This window comes from Salpingoeca rosetta (genome assembly GCF_000188695.1).
Source record: "Salpingoeca rosetta unplaced genomic scaffold supercont1.36, whole genome shotgun sequence".
Lineage (NCBI taxonomy): Eukaryota > Choanoflagellata > Craspedida > Salpingoecidae > Salpingoeca > Salpingoeca rosetta.
The window spans coordinates 218,059-234,984 of NW_004754898.1; the positions used below are offsets into that span (position 1 = coordinate 218,059).

Below are 16,926 nucleotides of genomic sequence, written 5' to 3' on the forward strand. Positions count from 1 at the left end.
AACCACAGTGCAGGAAACGTGGACATGGGTGTGTGTGTGTGTGTGTGTGTGTGTGGGTGGGTGGGTGTGTGTCGAGTCATGCACGGTGTTTGGTTGCTTGAAGGAGATGTGGGTTGTAGGTGACGAGCCACCACCCAACACCACCCGAAACCAACGCAACACCAAAGCTGATGAAGGCTCAGTCAGTGACTTTCTTCAAAGGTGTGCACTGGTTATTGTATGGTTCATGTCGATAGCGAAAAACAAGAGAAATGCAAATGCACGACGCCAACAAAGGCGAAGACGCGGTGCATGCCAAACGCACACACACACACACACACACACACAATAACAACAACAACAACAACAACAACAACAACAACACGTAACGCCAGGCATCACTCCTCCTCAATGGTGACACCGAGGCCTGCTGCGGTGTGCTGGATACGAGCGGCGTCCTGCGACGCGCCAATGGCCACCATGTTCTTCAGCACAAACTGCGCCTCCTTCATCTGCGCAGGGACGAGACGCTCAGAGAGTATCAGACCGAGCACAGCCTCATGCACACCTTTCGTGGCCATCAGCCGCACGTGGTGCTCGTCGCTCGCCGCCAGGTTGCTCAATGCCCACAGCGCTTCCCGGGACAGCCAGTGCAGCGACGAGTTGGAAAAGTATGCCAGCACGTCCACCACGCCCTGTTTCAGCAGCAGCGTTGTGACGTCACTCTCCCCAATCGTCACGTTGCCGATGAAGCGAATGAGCGGGCGGAACAGCGCCTGCCGCGGCGTGCACTGACGCAACAACGACAGCATGGTCGGCACGGCCCCGAGCGCAATCAAATCCGGGAGCGCCGTTGCGTCCTCAGACATGTACGCCAGCGCCCACGCCGCGTCCACCGTGGCCGCAGACATGTGCATGTGCGTGCCGAGCGTACGCAGCACGCGCAGCAGCACCGGCGCACAGGGCACAACGGCCTCAAACGACGGGCGCGGCTTGCCACGGCACAGGTTCAGCAAGCACCACACCAGCGTGCAGATGCGCTCGCGTGTTGTGCGTGACACCACGACAGCGGGCGTTGCAAGCGTCGACACAGACCCGCCGACGCGCGTGCCAAAGCTGCCATTGAGCGTGGGCGTCGCAGTGGTGCTTGTCGACATGGTGGTGATGGTACTCGTCGTAGCGGTGGTGGTGGTGGTGTCGCTTCCCTCTGCCATGCTGCGGCCACCACCCGCACCAATGCCCTCATCATCCCCACCACCGTCCATCTGGCTGCCGAGCCCACCGATGCTGCTCATGCTGCTCCTGCTGCCGTCTTTGACATGCGCTGCGTATGCGCGTTCAAGGGCGGCGTCAAAGGAGAGGTTGTCGTTGTTCTGCAGGTGTGGTTCAAACGGAACAGCCAGCGACGGCTGCTGCCACCACACGCTTGCGTCCATCCACATACGGCGTTGCTGCATCTGCTGCTGCTGCTGCTGCTGTTGGTGCCCATGCAATTGCAGGTGCTGAAGCTGAAGCTGCGCCGTGGCTGACGTGTCACCCCCACCGACTCCACCGCCACTGCTGCCTGTCGTGGAGGTGATGGAGGATACCATGGACGCTGTCCCGGACGATGCTGGTGATGACGACGACGTGGATGTGGTTGACGATGTTCCGGATGCTGCCATCGTCAGCGCGCGCGATGCAGACATGGCGGTGCCCGTCTGCGAAGCCGTGTTCATGGCGGTCGTGTCGGGTGGCAGGATGCCCTCAAGAAGGGAGATGAGACGGGGCAGCACGCCGCACTCCAACACCTGGTCGCGCACGTGCGGGCCGTCCCCAGCCATGTTGGCCAGCCCCCACACCGCCGTGTGCGCAAGCTCCTCGTTGTCGTCGGCCAGCAGCGTGGTCAGGATGCGGCCTGCCCCTGCGTCCAACAGCTGGCTCGTCTGCTCCGGTGTGCCCGCTGCCAAGTTCGACAGCGCCCACGCCGCCTCCTTGGCGTGTGCGGGCGACACACCGAGCACCTCCATCAGGTACAGCGGCGTGTTGGCAGCCAGCATCGTCGCAATGGGTGGCTCACCGGGCCGGCACGTGAGCAGCCGCAGCGCCTTCAAGTGCTTCATCATCTCATCAGGGTCGCCTGCGGCCGCGGCGAGCTTGTTCTGGATGCCTTGCACCTCCGCCAGCAGTGTCGCGTTCACCTCCTGCTCAACCTTCAAATTCGTGTATGCGTTGCCGGCAATGGCGCGCGGCTGGCCCACCGCCTGGCTGCCGCTTGTGGTGGCGGCGGGGTTGTTGCTGGTCTCGGTTGCGCTAGTGTCCATGCCCTTGCCACCGGTTCTTGCCGGCGACGAAGGAGACGGTGCGGGCGGCGGCGGGGTGGTGACGGGCGTGGTGCGCGGCGTGGATGTTGTGGGCGGCGGCGTGCCTGGCGAGCTGCCGAGCGGTAGGCTGCTGTTCAGCGGCTGCAGCACAGCCTGCTCAAGGCAGGCCTTGATGTCGCCGAGACAGCACGCCGACGTGCGCGTGGTTGCGGACGTCTTTGCGTGTGTCTTGGCGGATGTGGCCGAGCCCAGCCGGGCGCCGCCAGCCGTTGCCAGCGATGACGAGGATGCCGATGTTGATGATGGCGCTGATGCTGACGACGGCGAGGTGGATATGTCCAGGTCGTCGCGTTTGGTGTTGAGGGCGTCTTGCCGCGCGGAGCGGCGCTGCTGCTCCCTCGCCGCCGCCCGCATGTTGCGCACGTCCTTGAGCGTCTTGGGCGTGTTGCGGTAGAGCCCAAACATGGCCGCAGACAGGTGCCGGCCGCCACCACCACTGCTGCCGGGCGACGCGGTGCTGGTGTTGTGGCTGCTGGGGCTGGCGGAGGTGGAGAATGTGGATGTAAACGCCGAGGACGAGGACGAGGCTGGCGACGACGCCTTGGCTGTTGTGGTGGAAGAGGAGGAGGATGCTGACGATGATGATGATGATGTGGTGACGCCACCGCGCAGGCCGCTGGCGCGCGCCGCACCGATGATGCGATGCCTGCGCTGGCGGTCTTCCTCACGCGAGTGGTCCAGGTTGAGCTTCTTCACGCTCTGGATCAATACCATCTCGTCCGTGGCGCGCTCCATCTTTGCTTGTTGTGTGTGTGTGGGGGGGGGGAGCGGAGCGAGGAGGAACAAATGCAAGACAAGGGGCGAGGGCGAGGGCGAAGGGGAGGGGAGAGATGCAACGGAGAAGGGAAGGAAGAAGCAGAGGAGGAGGGGAAGCAGCAGATGACGCTGGCCTTGAGCGAGCAGACTTGTGTGGCTGTGTCGATCAAGATCAAAGCAGGCCCTCATGCACCGCAATGCAACTTTGATGAAGTGATGGCGAAGCGAAGTGAAGCGTGAAGCGCGTGTGTGTGGACGACCAACGCGTGGTTTGGGGAGAGCGGGGGAGGGGAGTAGGACACGAGGCCGGTTCAATGTGTCAAACGTCCATCGAAACACACGATTTGGTCGATGGATTGATTGATTGATTGATCGAATGCGAATGGAGGTGAGAGGAACACTCCAGCAAGCAGGCAAGCAAGCAAGCAAGCAAGCAAACGGCGAGTCAAAGGATGAAAGTGACCAGGGAAGGGTGGTTGACACGAGACCACACAACCAAAGAAACAAAGGGAGGTCTGTTCACCTTGTCTATGTGTGTGTCGACTGCTAAAGGATGATCAAGAGGTGGGGGGAGACAAGAAGAAGAAGAAGAAGAAGGGAGAGAAGAAGGAGGGAGGGGAACAAGGTCGCCCTGTTTCTGCGTGGTGGCGTGCTTGGTTGATGATGGCGAAGGAGGAGGGAAAAGAGAAGCAAGGCAAACAACAAGGGCAGGCACGACGCAAAACCCAAACAAAACACGCTGCCGCAAACGCGCCCTTTTCCGCTGAGTCAGCAAAACATAGACGCGGACAGATACTTTTATTGTGAGAAATGATTCGATGCGGAATCGCATGTTTTGTGCTCGTGCCGATACGCGCGCTGTCCTCCTTCGCAATCCAAACAAACAAGGGCACGTCGAGACACTGACGCCATTGGTGCACTGGGTTGCCTATGAGCTATGGGGGTGCTGATGGATTTGGCAGAAGGGTTGCCGACCCGAATTAGCCGCAACGGAAAGCAGCAGAAGAAGGGGAGGAACAGCACGTGGTGCGGAGGACGGCGGCGGCTGATATCATCGCAGCTGCTGTTGGCAAAACAAACACAAAGCAACAGCTGAGCAAGTGCTGACGGCAAGCGAGAGCAGCATTGACGTCGACGACGACTGTTGGCTGCGCTTGCCCAGGTACAATGAGATGACGCGCACACGGCGCACAAACAAAGGGCTAGCGAGCAAGAGAGAAGCAGAAGCAAGCAAGAGAAAAGCAAAAGGGAGGAGGCAAGTCAGAGGGTCGAAGAGAGGAGCGGAGCTAATTTTTTCCCTCCGTTGGTGTGTTGCCGCGGCTACCACAACACAACACAGCACAGCACTCGCTCGTGTGTGGGAAGTGGCGTGGATTTGGTTCACTTTTGTCGCTGTTAGAGTGACCGCGTGTTCATTTTCATCGCCGCTCACCGTCGCCAACCGACCAAGGACCAAGAAACCAAGACCCAAGGAAGGTCTCACGTAGTCAAGTAGTCCAGTCGCCAAGTCGATTCCCCACCTCGCCTCAAGCACGTCGGATCAAAGTACAGCAATTCCCTGGCTGTCAACCAAGATGAAGTCCACCATTGCAACGCTTTTGCTGCTGCTCGCGGCCTGCGGCCTTGCTGCACCACCAACTTGGGCCACGCCATTGGCCGGGGCAGCTGCCGAGAATGGCGAGGGCGGCGAAGGAGGCGAAGAAGAAGGCAGCGTGAACGCCGTCATCGCACACGGTGAGCGGTTTACGCGGCGACACTGTTGTGCCCGCATGTGGTGATACTATCGTACCTGCATGTGGTGATACTATCGTGCCTGCATCCTGTGATTTACGCCAATCAAATGTTCATGGCCTGTGCACAAGCACACGTGTATTCGTGCACGCTTCTCCTGCTTTCATCGCTTGCCCCTCTTCTAACCTCACTGCTGCGTTTGCTCTCGCTCACTGAATCTCCCGCTCACCGCCAATCATACAATGCCCACGCACCTGTCTTGCCGTGCTTCCATCATTGCAGGCATCTGCATGGTCCTTGCCTGGATCCTCTTCTCCCCTTCCGCCATCTTCATCGCCCACTTTCTCAAGTTCCTGGGCCAAAAGTGGTTCCTCCTCCACAAGTACATGCAGGTGTGTTTGCTGTGTATGTGCTGTGTTTGCTTGTATACTGTGCTTGTTGTATTTGTTGTGTGTGTGTGTGTGTGATTGCACTACGTTTGTTGTGTGTGTGTTCATTGTGTGTGTGCGTGTGTGTACATGTCACATGGCACATTGCTGCCCTGCCCCAACACCTCCCTAAGTTGTTCCACCACTCACCGTGTGCTTGGGCCTTGCAGATTATTGCGACACTGCTGACGGTGGCTGGGTTTATTGCCATCTTGTCGGGCGGTGAGGCCGAGGCTGAGGGCGCACACGGCTCCCTTGGCATCTTCCTCCTCGTCTGCACCCTCATCCAGGTATGTACGTTGTGTGTTGTGTGTGTGTGTGTATGTGTGTGTGTGTGTGTGCGTGCGTGCCTGCACCTGTGCGTGTTGGTCTGTGTGTGCACATATGTGTACGTGTCTGTGTCTGTGTCATGCTCTCACATGTCCGTCACATGTCCGTCACATGTCCGTCACATGTCCGTCACATGTCCATCACATGTCGCTCACGCAACGCTCACGCAACGCTCACATGATGCTCCTCATCCCGCCACCACCACCACGACCACCACACCAGGCCCTCCTTGGCTTTGCCCGCAACCTCATCAGCGGTGAGCCAACAGACCCCAACGACCCAAAGGACCACGGCCCAAGGTAGGGTGCACCATGCTATGGGCCTATGCACATGTGCATGTTTTCGTGAATTGTGCTCTTGCGTGGAACAACATCAACCACCGTTGCACGCGTCGTTGACACTGCACTGCATGTTTCCCAGCACTGCATCTATCCCTGTTTCCACCCCTCCTACAATCCCCACTGCAATCCCACCGTCCCAACTGCACTCCCACCACAACCACTGCCACGTGCGCAGGCGCTGGATGTTCAACTACATGCACTGGCTCCTCGGTGCCCTCACCACCGTAATTGCAAGTGAGTGAAAAAGAGCGCAATCGTGCATGTGTGTGTGTGTGTTTGCTGGAGGACTGCTTTGCTTTGGTTCATTTCTTCCTTGCAGCCTTGCTTACCCTATGTTACAACCCCTCTGTGTGTGTGTGTGTGTGTGTGTGCGTGCGTGCGTGCGTGTGTGTGTGTGTGTGTGTGTGTGTGTGTGTGTGTGTGTGTATGTGTGTGTGTGTGGTGCAGTCGTCACCATCTACCTTGGCCTTGATCTCGTGGAGATTGGCACGCCAGGATTCACAGGTGAGGAAACACAACTCACATTGTGCAAGGGTGTTCTGAAACTGTGGTCTGCCGATGATGAGGAATCAAAACCGCTGCACTGCTTCTCAAGAATGTTGGCGCCACCGGTTTCACACACACACACACACACACACACACACACACACACACACACACACTTTGCAGCGCTGTATGTGTGGCTCGGCGTGGAGGCGTTTGTAGTGCTTGTCTCCCTGGTGATCAACCACAGGGAGGGCCACTCCAACAACGTTCTCCTGGCGGCTTGCGGCGTCTTTGCTGCCGCCGCCCTTGCATGCACCATCGTGATTGCCGTCAAGATTGGCACAGTCTCAAACATCGACCTTTGAGAGTAATGGATTGGATATATGTGTGTGTTCTTGATTGATTGATTGATTGTGTTGTTGAGTGATTGGTTCCCACCCCCACTCCCGTATCCTCCCTTATGTTGCTTTCGTCCTCTCCTGACACCCTTTGACAGAAGTTGTGTGACTCTGTGGCGCGTTGTTTTGGTGTTTGTTTTTTTGACTGCACACGTGCACACAATATACGGCAAGCAGTGTGACCAATCATCGAGAAGAAGAAGAACGCAGTACCCACCTGAAATGTTATCGTTTGCACGTATGTAATGGAGTGAGCGATTGAGCGCTTGTGCTCCCTTGCTGCTGCCAACAGGCCAACAGAACAGAACAACAAGACAAGACAAGTAGAAGACAAACAAGAAGAAGGAAGGTTTGATGAAATGACGCACTCTGCCATGTCATCCTCGTCGTTTTCTTGCAGGCATCCTGCCGAAACATGTATGAAATCATCTATGAAACTTCCCAACTTGCATTGGATCGGCTTGTGCTGGCAAGATGACGAGCCGCAAACCGCAACAACACCCACTGCAACAGCAGCCCACGAGCGAGGACGGGATGTGCGCGGAGCGGCTTGAGCGTGTTGGGGCGTGGATGGAGAAGATGGTGGTGGAAGGGAAGCTGCCGTGCGCCTGTGTGTCTGTGCTGCGCGGCAATAAGGAGGTGTACTCCCACATGTGTGGCTTCCGCAACGTGGAGGACAAGGTGCCCGTGACGGAGGACACGCTCTTCCGCATCTACTCCATGACCAAGGCCGTCACCTGCGTTGCGCTCATGAGCCTGTACGAGGAGGGCCACTTTGAGCTCACAGACCCCGTGTCCAAGTTCATTCCGTGCTTTTCCGACATGAAGGTTGCCGTTGGTGGCTCTTATCCCGACTTTGAGCTGGAGGATGCCCGTTCCCCCATCACCATCCAGCAGCTCTTCACCCACACCAGCGGCCTCACTTACTGGTGTGTGTCGTTGTCGTTGTGTGTGTGCGTTGTTGTTGTTGTTGCTGTTGTTGTTGTTGTTGTTGTTGTTGTTGTTGTTGTTGTTGTTGTTGTTGTTGTTGTTGTTGTTGTTGTTGTTGTTGTTGTTGTTGTTGTTTTTGTGTGTGTGTGCTTTGTTGTGTGTACGTCGTTGTGTGTGCGCATGTGTTTGTTTGCTTGCGTGTGTGTATTGTTGTTGTGTGAGTGTGTGATGATACTTTGTACACTCCCCGCTGCACCTTCCACTTTCCACCTTCCACTGTCCACCTTCCACACCCAACCATGCAACCCGCCACGGTTTCCCACCACCTGACCCGCGTTCTCCCCAACTTCCTCCCTGAATTGGTGTTTAGGTTCTTTGATGACGAGCTGGGCGTGAACAAGGCTTACAAGGAGAAGAAGGTGATGTTCAGCCCGCTGTTTCCAAACGAGCACGACGGCATGGACCTTGAGAAGATGTGCGAGCGGCTGGCGTCATGTCCCCTCTTGTTCCACCCCGGCACCAAGTGGCAGTACTCCAACGCCACAGACGTCCTCGGCCGCCTTGTGGAAGTCATTTCCGGACAGCGCCTTGACACGTTCATGCAGGAGCGCATCTTCACGCCACTCGACATGCGTGACACCGCGTTCCACGTGGCTGCAGAGCATGTGGACCGGTTCGCCCGCTGCTACACCGTTAAGCGCTCGGAGGAGGACGCCAAGAAAGGGGCGTTGCTCAGCGGCGCTGGGTTCCAGTTCCAAGGGTTTGAACGCCTGGACAACGATGCGCTGTTCATGTCCCCGCCCAACGTGTACGCGGGTGGCGGCGGCCTGGTCAGCACCCTTCGCGACTACACGCGCTTCTGCCGCATGCTCCTCAACAACGGCGTGCTGGACGGTAAGCGGGTGCTCGGGCGAAAGACGGTGGAGTTTATGATGCTCAACCACCTCAACGGCGACATGGCAGACTACGGCATGCCGAGCTGGCTCAACATGAACCGCCACGGTGTTGGCTTTGGTCTTGGCTGGGCCGTTGTTGTGGACCCTGCACGCCTTGGAGCCATGTGCTCTGCGGGCGAGGTGGCGTGGGGTGGCATGGCATCCACATTCTTCTGGATCGACCCCAGAGAGGACATGGCGTGTGTGTTCATGACGCAGCTGGTCCCGTCCAGCGCCCTCCCGCTTCGCCGCACCCTCCGCTACCTCGTCAACGCCGCCATCGAGTGAGCGTGTGTAATTGTGATTGTGTGATGTGATTGTGTGATTGTGTGATGTGATTGTGTGATTGTGTGATTGTGTGATTGTGTGATTGTGTGATTGTGTGTGTGTGTACATGTGTACATGTGTATGTGATCTGTGCACGCTGTGTGCATGTGCACGCTGTGTACATGTGTATGTGATCTGTGCACGCTGTGCGCATGTGCACGCCGTGTATGCGCATATGTTATGCTTACGTGAATGCGTGGTGCGATGAATGCCGTCCACATCCCCCGTTTCCTTCCACCCATGTGCATTCGAAGTGCATTCGATGTTGTTTATTTTTTGGGTGTGATTGTTGCAAGCTGAGACCACAATACAGTGTGTGCATCATGCAGTGATGCGCATGTTGGCCTGCATGCAAAGGAAGAAGGTCCGAGTACCAAAACAGAGAGAAAGAGAAAGAGAGGACAAGCACGCGTGAACGTGCATTCACACGCGCAGGGGCGCATCCAACACAGCCGCCACTGTGGTTCCCACCCAAAGCAGCCCCCATACGCATGCACATTCATGGCGTGGGGGCTGGGGTTAGGAGTGGCGGTGATAGGGCTGCTGCCACCAAAGGAAAAGAGGGGAGAACGGGGAAAACGGGGGGAACTTACACATGCAAACTCACTTGTGAGACATGCAATGCAGAGCGTTTAAACACTGCTCGCTGCATGCAACAAACAAACCACAACAACACCAACAACGACATCAAGTATCAGCATTCAGGCCGAAAAGAAGAGCGCGTCTCTTACACAGCAACATGCATGCAGCACAGAAGAACACGGACACATTCGGTTCGCATACAAACTAAACTGGTCTTGGTCATGCACGAACCCATTGACAATCAATCAAACCAATCAAGAAGAAGAAAGAAGGGAGCAAACAAAGATAAGCTGGTGGTGGTGGTGGCGCTGCTGTTGCTGCATTTGCGGCAACAGCGTGCCGCATACGTTTGGGTATCACACACAGACACACACACACAACATCAAAACACACACAATGAAGCTGAATCCACTACTCAAGTTATGCTGACTTGATACGTCTACCCTTATGAAAAAACTGCAAATGCGTGCGGGAGACGGCGACGGTGATGCACAGTGGCCGTGTAGTGATGGCACCAGCAATGCGATGCGGGAAGCACCATCCATCCACATCCATATCCACATTCACATCACACGCCATCGCGCGTACGCTCGCGTCACACCCACGAGATGCGGGCTGCGTGTGTGACGACAGTTGCCAGTGGCGGCAGGGCCATCGACGACGACGACGACGACGACGACACGGATGGAAGTGCTCCACGTCGCTCATCATGGCTGCTCTCACCATCAGAACCATCGGCACCATCGCCATCAGCGCTCTGCTCGCCGACAGCCGGTTGCTGTCCTTGCTGGTGCTGGTGCTGGTGCTGGTGCTGCATCATCATGATCACGTGCTGCCGGAAGCAGACAAGGTCGTCCCCATCGTCACTCCCGCGTACGCGCATGCTGAACCCGCGGCGCTGGCGCCACGACAGCGCTGACGATGACAATGACGACGACGACGACATGGACGGTGCGGTGGAGGATGGTGCTGGTGCTGCGCCATCGCTTTTGGCCGCCTTCACAGCAGGAAGGCCAACACACGACGCACGCCGTGGCTGCTGCTGCTGCTGCTGCTGTGCAAGTGGCGGTGCTGGTGCTGCAGTGTCCACAATGGGGTCGCGTGTCCATCGCCACGAGAGACGGCGGCGACTGGAGCGACGGCACACCGCGGGCGGTGATGGTGATGATGATGATGACGAGGCCGCCAGCCCCTTCCCCACCGCTGCCATCCCCGTCGAGGTCGACAGCGCTGCCGACGACGATGTGGACGCGGCGTCCGTGTGCCCGAAGTTGCGTGGACCATCGCGGTTGGTTGCACCGGACATGGGCGAGGCGAGCTGCGATGGTGCGGCGCTGCCAAGACCAGGCGACAGCGGGGACGCGAGCGCAGACACGTGTGCCGACGACGACGACGACGACGACGATGACGATGGGCTGGTTGGCGCTGTTGCCGGCCAGCGAATGGCGGCGCCATCGCAGTCGAGCATCTGCAGCAGTGACGCGGGCGCGTGCTGCGGCCACTCATGTGCTTGTTGCTGCTGCTGCTGAGCACCGCGGCTCACCTTGGCCTTCTTCATCTCGGGCGTGCTTGCATGCAACGACGTTGTTGCAATGCAGCGGCGCAGCGTGCGCGTGGACGACGAGGGTGAAGACATCGCCGATGACGACGCCGAGGAGGATGCAGACGAAGAAGAAGACGCGCCACCGTTGCGACGGGCAGCAGCGAGGTGCTGTGTTGCCAGCTGCTCCGACAGCACTGTTGTCTCGCAGTCGGCGGCTGCCGTCGCCTCAGACGCCTCAAACTGGGCGCCATCAAACGAGAAAAAGCTGGCAAAGCTCAGCCCGCGCTTCGTCATTGTGCGGGCACGGTGTCCATCACCATCCACATCGCCAGCAGCACGGCGCGGCTGCTTCCGGGAGCCCTTCTTGCTCTTCTTGGCCGCGCGTGAGGATGATGACGACGGTGTTGCCGACGATGTTGTCGACGATGGTGCTGTTGCCGATGTTGCCGCTGCAGACGAGCCGTGTCGCGATGCAAATGGAGTGGAGAAGGAGAACGGAAGACCCGGCAGTCGGCGGCGGCGCCGAGGCGACTGCTTCTGCTGTTGTTGCCGCTGTTGCTTCTGCTGTTGTTGCCGCTGTGGCTGTGGCTGTGACGTGCCTTCCTCGTCCTGCTGCTCTTGCTTTTGCTGCACCTCCTCAGCCTGCTGTCGCGCTGTGGGCGCGTGCAGCTGCTGCTGGTGGTCCTGAGCACCATAATCACCATCAACCCCAGCATGGCTGCTGCCTGGCAAGCCCTGCAGGAAAAAGTCAAACTCGTCCTCAGCCTCCAGCAGGGCTGCGAGCGTGGTGGTTCGCGGGGTGTGCGGGCCAATGCCCCCCGTGGAGGCGCGGCGAGCAGCACGGCGGCGCCCACCAGCCGATGCAGATGCTCCCGCGGCGCGTGTTGTGGCCGTCGTGCTGGCGACGGCGTGGTGGTGCTCACGCTGTGGCTGCCGCTCAGCACGGCCATCGCCAGCAGCGGTTGCGTCGTCGGTACTCTCGTCATCGTCGTCATCGTCGTCGTCATCACCATCCTCCAGCACAGCGCCGAGGCGGGCAATGGCGTCGTCGTGGGCGTGTGGCGGCGTGATGCGGCCCGTCTGGCCGTTGTTCAGGTGCCCCTCAACACCGGCGTGGTGGTCGCCAAGGATGGACGTCGTGCTGTACACCTGCAGGTCGCCCAGCATCACCCGGCTCCCGCGACGCGCCGAACCGCCAGCTGCTGCAGCAGCAGCTGCTGCAGTGGTGGTGGTTGTATCGGGGGCAGCATCGGCCGTGGCGTCCATGACCTGCTGCTGGTGCTCTTGCTTCGGCTCCTGCTGCTGCTGGTGTTGGTGGTGGTGTTGGAGTTGGGCTGCGTTGTCATCCGCTGCTGAAACTGCTGCCGCTGCTGCTTTGTCGGCAACGACAACAGGGCGGGTGACGCTGCTGAACGTGCTGCTGCAGTCGCCCATGACCAGGCCCACGTTGTCGTCGTCACTGCCGCACACGGACGATGCCGGTGACTCGTACAGGACAGCGCGCAGGCGCCGGCAGCCCTCGTTTGTCTGCAGAAACATACGCCGCCACTTGCGCCGCTTCTTGGCCTCCCACGGCTGGCGCGAAAGCCCGCCCATGGCGAGGCGACAGGGGTCTGTCAGGTGCGCGGTGGGCGAGAAGTGGGCGCGGTCCACAAACGACATGATGTGCAGCCAGAGCTCCATGGGCAGCGAGGGCAGCTTGCTCTGCATGTCAAGCTGCTTCTTCACCCACATGACCACCTTCATTTGCGACCGCATGTCTTCGCCTGTGAGGTGGTGCGTGGCCGGGGACCACGGCAGCACGGCAAGCTTCACCAGCTGCACAAGCTCCTCGTCGACAGGCTTTGCGTTGGGGTATGCGCCCACGCGTGACGCAAGCTCGACGCAGCGGGGCGCCTCGCGGGCGGGATCCACGCCCATGCGAATCAGCTGGTGCACAAAGTCCGTGTCGCGCAGGTCGCAGGCAATCTCCAGTGGCGTGAGGCCGCGGATGTATGCCAGGTACGCGCGCACGGCCGGGAACTCGACGGCGAGGGCCGTGGCGTCGTGGCCGCGGCGGGTGGTGGCGGTCGTGTCGCTGCCACGCGAGGCAAGGTACTGCACCACAGGGAGGTGCCCGCGCTGGCAGGCGAGCAAAAAGGGCGTGTACCCGCCCACGTCCTCCTCTGTGTGGGCGGCGGCGCCAAAGATCTTCTCCACCAGGTACTGCACGGTGGAGAGGTGGCCGCCGTTGGCAGCGGAGATGACCACGCCCATCTGGGTGTTGTTGCGCTCCGAGGATCCAGAGCCGTTGTGGAGCAGAAACTCCACAACGTGCGTGTGCCCGCAGTAGGCGGCCAGCAGCAGCGGCGTGTCGCCGTTGTTGTTTCTCTCGGTGACTGACGCCCCTCGGTAGACGAGGTAGCGCACGAGCTCGATGGACCCGCCGCAGGCAGCCAGGATGAGGCTGCTGTAGCCGTCGTTGTCGCGCTCGTGGATGGAGCAGCCAAGGTTGTCCAGCCACTTGACTGTCTTCAACTGCGCACCGTTGGCAGCTGAGGGAGTGTGTGTGTGTGTGTGTGTGTGTGTGTGTGTGTGTGTGTGTGTGTGTGTGTGCGTGTGGTTGATTGCAGTGAGTATGGACGGATGGAGGTGTGAGGGGAGGTGGAGGTGTGGGCAAGTACGTGTGGAGGGAGGAGCGAAGGTGTTTAAGATACGGACACTCACACACACACACACAATGACATGGACATAAACACACACAGTCACTCACTCACAACAATACAAATACACACACAACACACACACACTGTCGTTTTGTTCTTACCAGAGAGGAGCGGGGTGAAGCCGCAGCTGTTGGTGTCTGTGATGTTTGCGCCGAGCTCAATCAAGCGCTTGACAAGGGGGAGGTGTCCGCCATAGCACGCCAGCAGCAGCGCCGTGTCGCCGTTGTGGTTGACGGCGTGCAGGTTGAAGCCGTGGTCGTTGAGCAGCCACTCGACAATCTCTGTGCGCCCGCCATTGGCCGCAGAGAGGAAGATGCAGTGGCCGTTGAAGTTGCGCTCCGTAAGCGAGGCACCGCGCTCGAGAAGGAAGTCAATGACGTGGCGGTGGCCGCCCCACGCGGCAAAGAGGAGGGCCGTGTTGCCGTCGTGGTCGCGCTCCTCAATGGAGAAGTGGTGGTCGTCCAGGAGCCAGCGCAGCATGTCCAGGTGCCCGCCGCACGCGGCCTGCAGCACCGCCGTGTGGTGCTTCTGGTTGTGCTCGTGGAGGGAGCGCCCGCGCGCGAGGAGCAGCTCAACAACGTCGCGGTGGCCGCCGTACACGCTGTACAGCAGCGGCGTGTTGCCGACGACATCTGTGCAGCCCAGGTCGGGGGAGAACGTGTCCAGGAGCCAGAGCACGAGGTCCTTGGCCCCGCCCCAGCAGGCATAGTGCAGCACGTTGCCCTTGCGGCGGTTGTCGGCGTCTGTGTCTGTCCACGCGGCGCCCTGTGTGAAGAGGAAGCGCACCACGTCGCCGTGGCCGCGGCGGGCGGCGAGCAGGACGGGGGTGGAGCCGTCGCTCGTGTGCGCCTTGAGCATGTCTTGGCCGTATCTGTGCACGAGCTTTGTGACGAGCTCCAGGTTGCCGTGGGCGGCAGCCTTGAGCATCTGCGATTCTTCAGGGGATCGACCCATCTTGAACTGTTCGCTCGGTCGGTTGGTCGGTTGGTTGGTTGGTGAAGACGTAAGTCGTGGGAGTGACTGGTGTGAGTCACTGCGAAAAGAGAAGCCGAAAGAGAGGAGACAGGAGTTGGATTCAACAACAGAGGAGTCGTTGGTGTAGTTGTTGTCTGTTGTTGTTGTTGTTGGTGGTGGTGGTGGTGGTGGTGGTGGTGGTGGTGGAGCAAGTGATGGGACAAGGGAGCATGAATGAATGAAACGAGCACGGGTTCGTGTCGTGCAAAGCAAGCAGGCCGAGCGAGCAAGGAAGCATGGAAGGATGAGAGCGAAAAGGGGTGAAGGGAAGGAAATGTGTGTGTGTGTGTGTGTGTGTGTGTGTGTGTGTGTGTGTGTGTGTGTGTGTGTGTGTGTGTGTGTGTGTGAGGAAGGGGAAGGTTGAGTTGACAGCCCACACAAGGATGGGAAGAAGGAGGACACCCAAACCAAGGGAGCAGGTGCAGGTGTGTGTGTGTGTGTGTGTGTGTGTGTGTGTGTGTGTGTGTGTGTGTGGAAGAAGCGTGAGTGAAGATGGAATGCAGTGAAGACAAAGCGTGACACACAAAAGGTGTGTCGTGTCGTGTCGTGTGTGTGTGTGTGTGTGTGTCTTGTGTGTGTGTTGTGTTGTGGCAAACGCAGCACACAATGCACACGCTCAGCGCTGAGAAACCCGCTCGTGTACACAGCAAACACACAGGCGCACATGGGTTACGAACCGTGTTTGGGGGTCTAGTTGACGTGAGTTAATCGAAGGAAAGGGAAAGCGAAAGCGATAATGGACAAGAACGCTCGGGTTTCTTGTTCTCGCCGCGTGGTGGTGGTGGTGGTGGTGGTGATTGGTCTTGGGACTCAGCAAGGCATGCAACTGCGTCTCACAGTCACGCGGACACACGACTTAAGGTGCGAAGTTGGGGCCGTGAGAAAGTAGAGAGGATGTGTGACACACGCGCGAAGGTGGTCGCGAGCAATTGCAGCGAGAAAAAGGAGTGCTGAAGATGGGAGGAGGAGATGACGGTGGTGGTGGTGTGTTTGCGAGCGGGCTGCCTTCGACTCGAGCGAAAGGTGGCCAGCAAGCACGATCACACAAAAGTGGGAGGAGAAAAGCGAGGAAGAAGCCGCAGAGCAGAGGACTCTGTCCACAAAACAAAACAAAACTCAGGAGGTGTGGATGGATATGAGTGCTGCTAGTGCAGACACTGAAAACTCAGGAGAAGGAGGAGGAGGAGAGAGGTGGCCCGGTTTGCGTGGAAGACAAGGGTGGGGGTGGCAAGGGAAAATGAGGCTGTGGCTGCTTCAGGTGATGGAAGCAACAACAAGCACAGCCACGGGGGGGGGGGGGGGGGGGGGAAAGGTGGAGAAGTGAAGCAAGGGGGAAATGGAAGGTGTTGGCTGCTTGCTTGGTGGCTGCTTGTGGCTGGGTTGGAATGCCTTGGCGGTGCAGATTTCTTTGCCTAACAACCGGTCCGTGCACCCATCAACGGTGCTCGCACAGGTGAAGCTTGTGGGCGCGCCTGTGTCGTGGTTGCACGGGGAAACACACACGCGCACGACGATGGAATGCGCGGACGTATGTTTGTATGTGTGTGTGTGTGTGTGTGTGGCGTCAAAGCAAAATAGCGTGAGTCTCCCGCTTGCGCGTGCGTGCGTGCGTGCGTGTGTTTGTGGCGGCGACACAGCCAGCCAGCCTGGCAGAGCAGAAGAGAAGAGGAGGCGGGGTTGTGGAAACCAAAACAAATACACAAAAAGAGATGGCGCGCTTGGTTGCGCTTGGTGGTGGGCGCTGGAACTTGCCGCACGTATGCGGGGTTGGGAGACATGGTGGTGGACAGTGGGACACTCGGCAAGGCCGCAAAGCAAGCAAGCAAAGGTCGGCCTTGGTTGTGGCCTTGCTTGCTTCGCTTGTCCCACCAGTGGACACAAAAGCGTGCGTATGCAAGCAGAAAGAAGCAAGAGGCAAGAAAAGCAGGCAGTGGACGTTTTTCATCAAGAGGAAAGCATGCATGCACGGAACGCGAGCAATGCCCGGTATCGTGGGTGCCACACACACAATACCTGCGTGTGAATCGACGTGCGCGATATGCCAAGGCGCGGTAGCGTTGGTGATAGCGTTGATGGTA

At 58.8% G+C, this 16,926-nt stretch overlaps 4 protein-coding genes across 4 annotated transcripts; 2 read left to right on the plus strand and 2 right to left on the minus strand.

Moving 5' to 3' along the window:
- Positions 1–132: 132 nt before the first annotated feature.
- On the minus strand, positions 133–3,894 carry PTSG_10324 (uncharacterized protein). The gene has a single exon (XM_004988316.1). The coding sequence runs from the start codon at positions 3,285–3,287 to the stop codon at positions 378–380; it is 2,910 nt and encodes a 969-aa protein (XP_004988373.1). The 5' UTR covers positions 3,288–3,894; the 3' UTR covers positions 133–377.
- On the plus strand, positions 3,871–7,029 carry PTSG_10325 (uncharacterized protein). The gene is made up of 7 exons (XM_004988317.1): positions 3,871–4,832; positions 5,112–5,221; positions 5,428–5,547; positions 5,810–5,886; positions 6,104–6,162; positions 6,376–6,432; positions 6,598–7,029. The coding sequence occupies exons 1-7, from the start codon at positions 4,673–4,675 to the stop codon at positions 6,777–6,779; spliced, it is 765 nt and encodes a 254-aa protein (XP_004988374.1). The 5' UTR covers positions 3,871–4,672; the 3' UTR covers positions 6,780–7,029.
- Positions 7,030–7,194: 165 nt separating this feature from the next.
- PTSG_10326 (beta-lactamase) lies at positions 7,195–9,011 on the plus strand. Its single transcript, XM_004988318.1, has 2 exons — positions 7,195–7,741; positions 8,113–9,011. The coding sequence occupies exons 1-2, from the start codon at positions 7,287–7,289 to the stop codon at positions 8,963–8,965; spliced, it is 1,308 nt and encodes a 435-aa protein (XP_004988375.1). The 5' UTR covers positions 7,195–7,286; the 3' UTR covers positions 8,966–9,011.
- A 247-nt stretch (positions 9,012–9,258) lies between these two features.
- Positions 9,259–16,157, minus strand: PTSG_10327 (uncharacterized protein). Its single transcript, XM_004988319.1, has 3 exons — positions 15,526–16,157; positions 13,936–14,943; positions 9,259–13,663 (listed from the first exon to the last, which is right to left on the minus strand). The coding sequence occupies exons 2-3, from the start codon at positions 14,786–14,788 to the stop codon at positions 10,182–10,184; spliced, it is 4,335 nt and encodes a 1,444-aa protein (XP_004988376.1). The 5' UTR covers positions 14,789–14,943; positions 15,526–16,157; the 3' UTR covers positions 9,259–10,181.
- Positions 16,158–16,926: the final 769 nt, after the last annotated feature.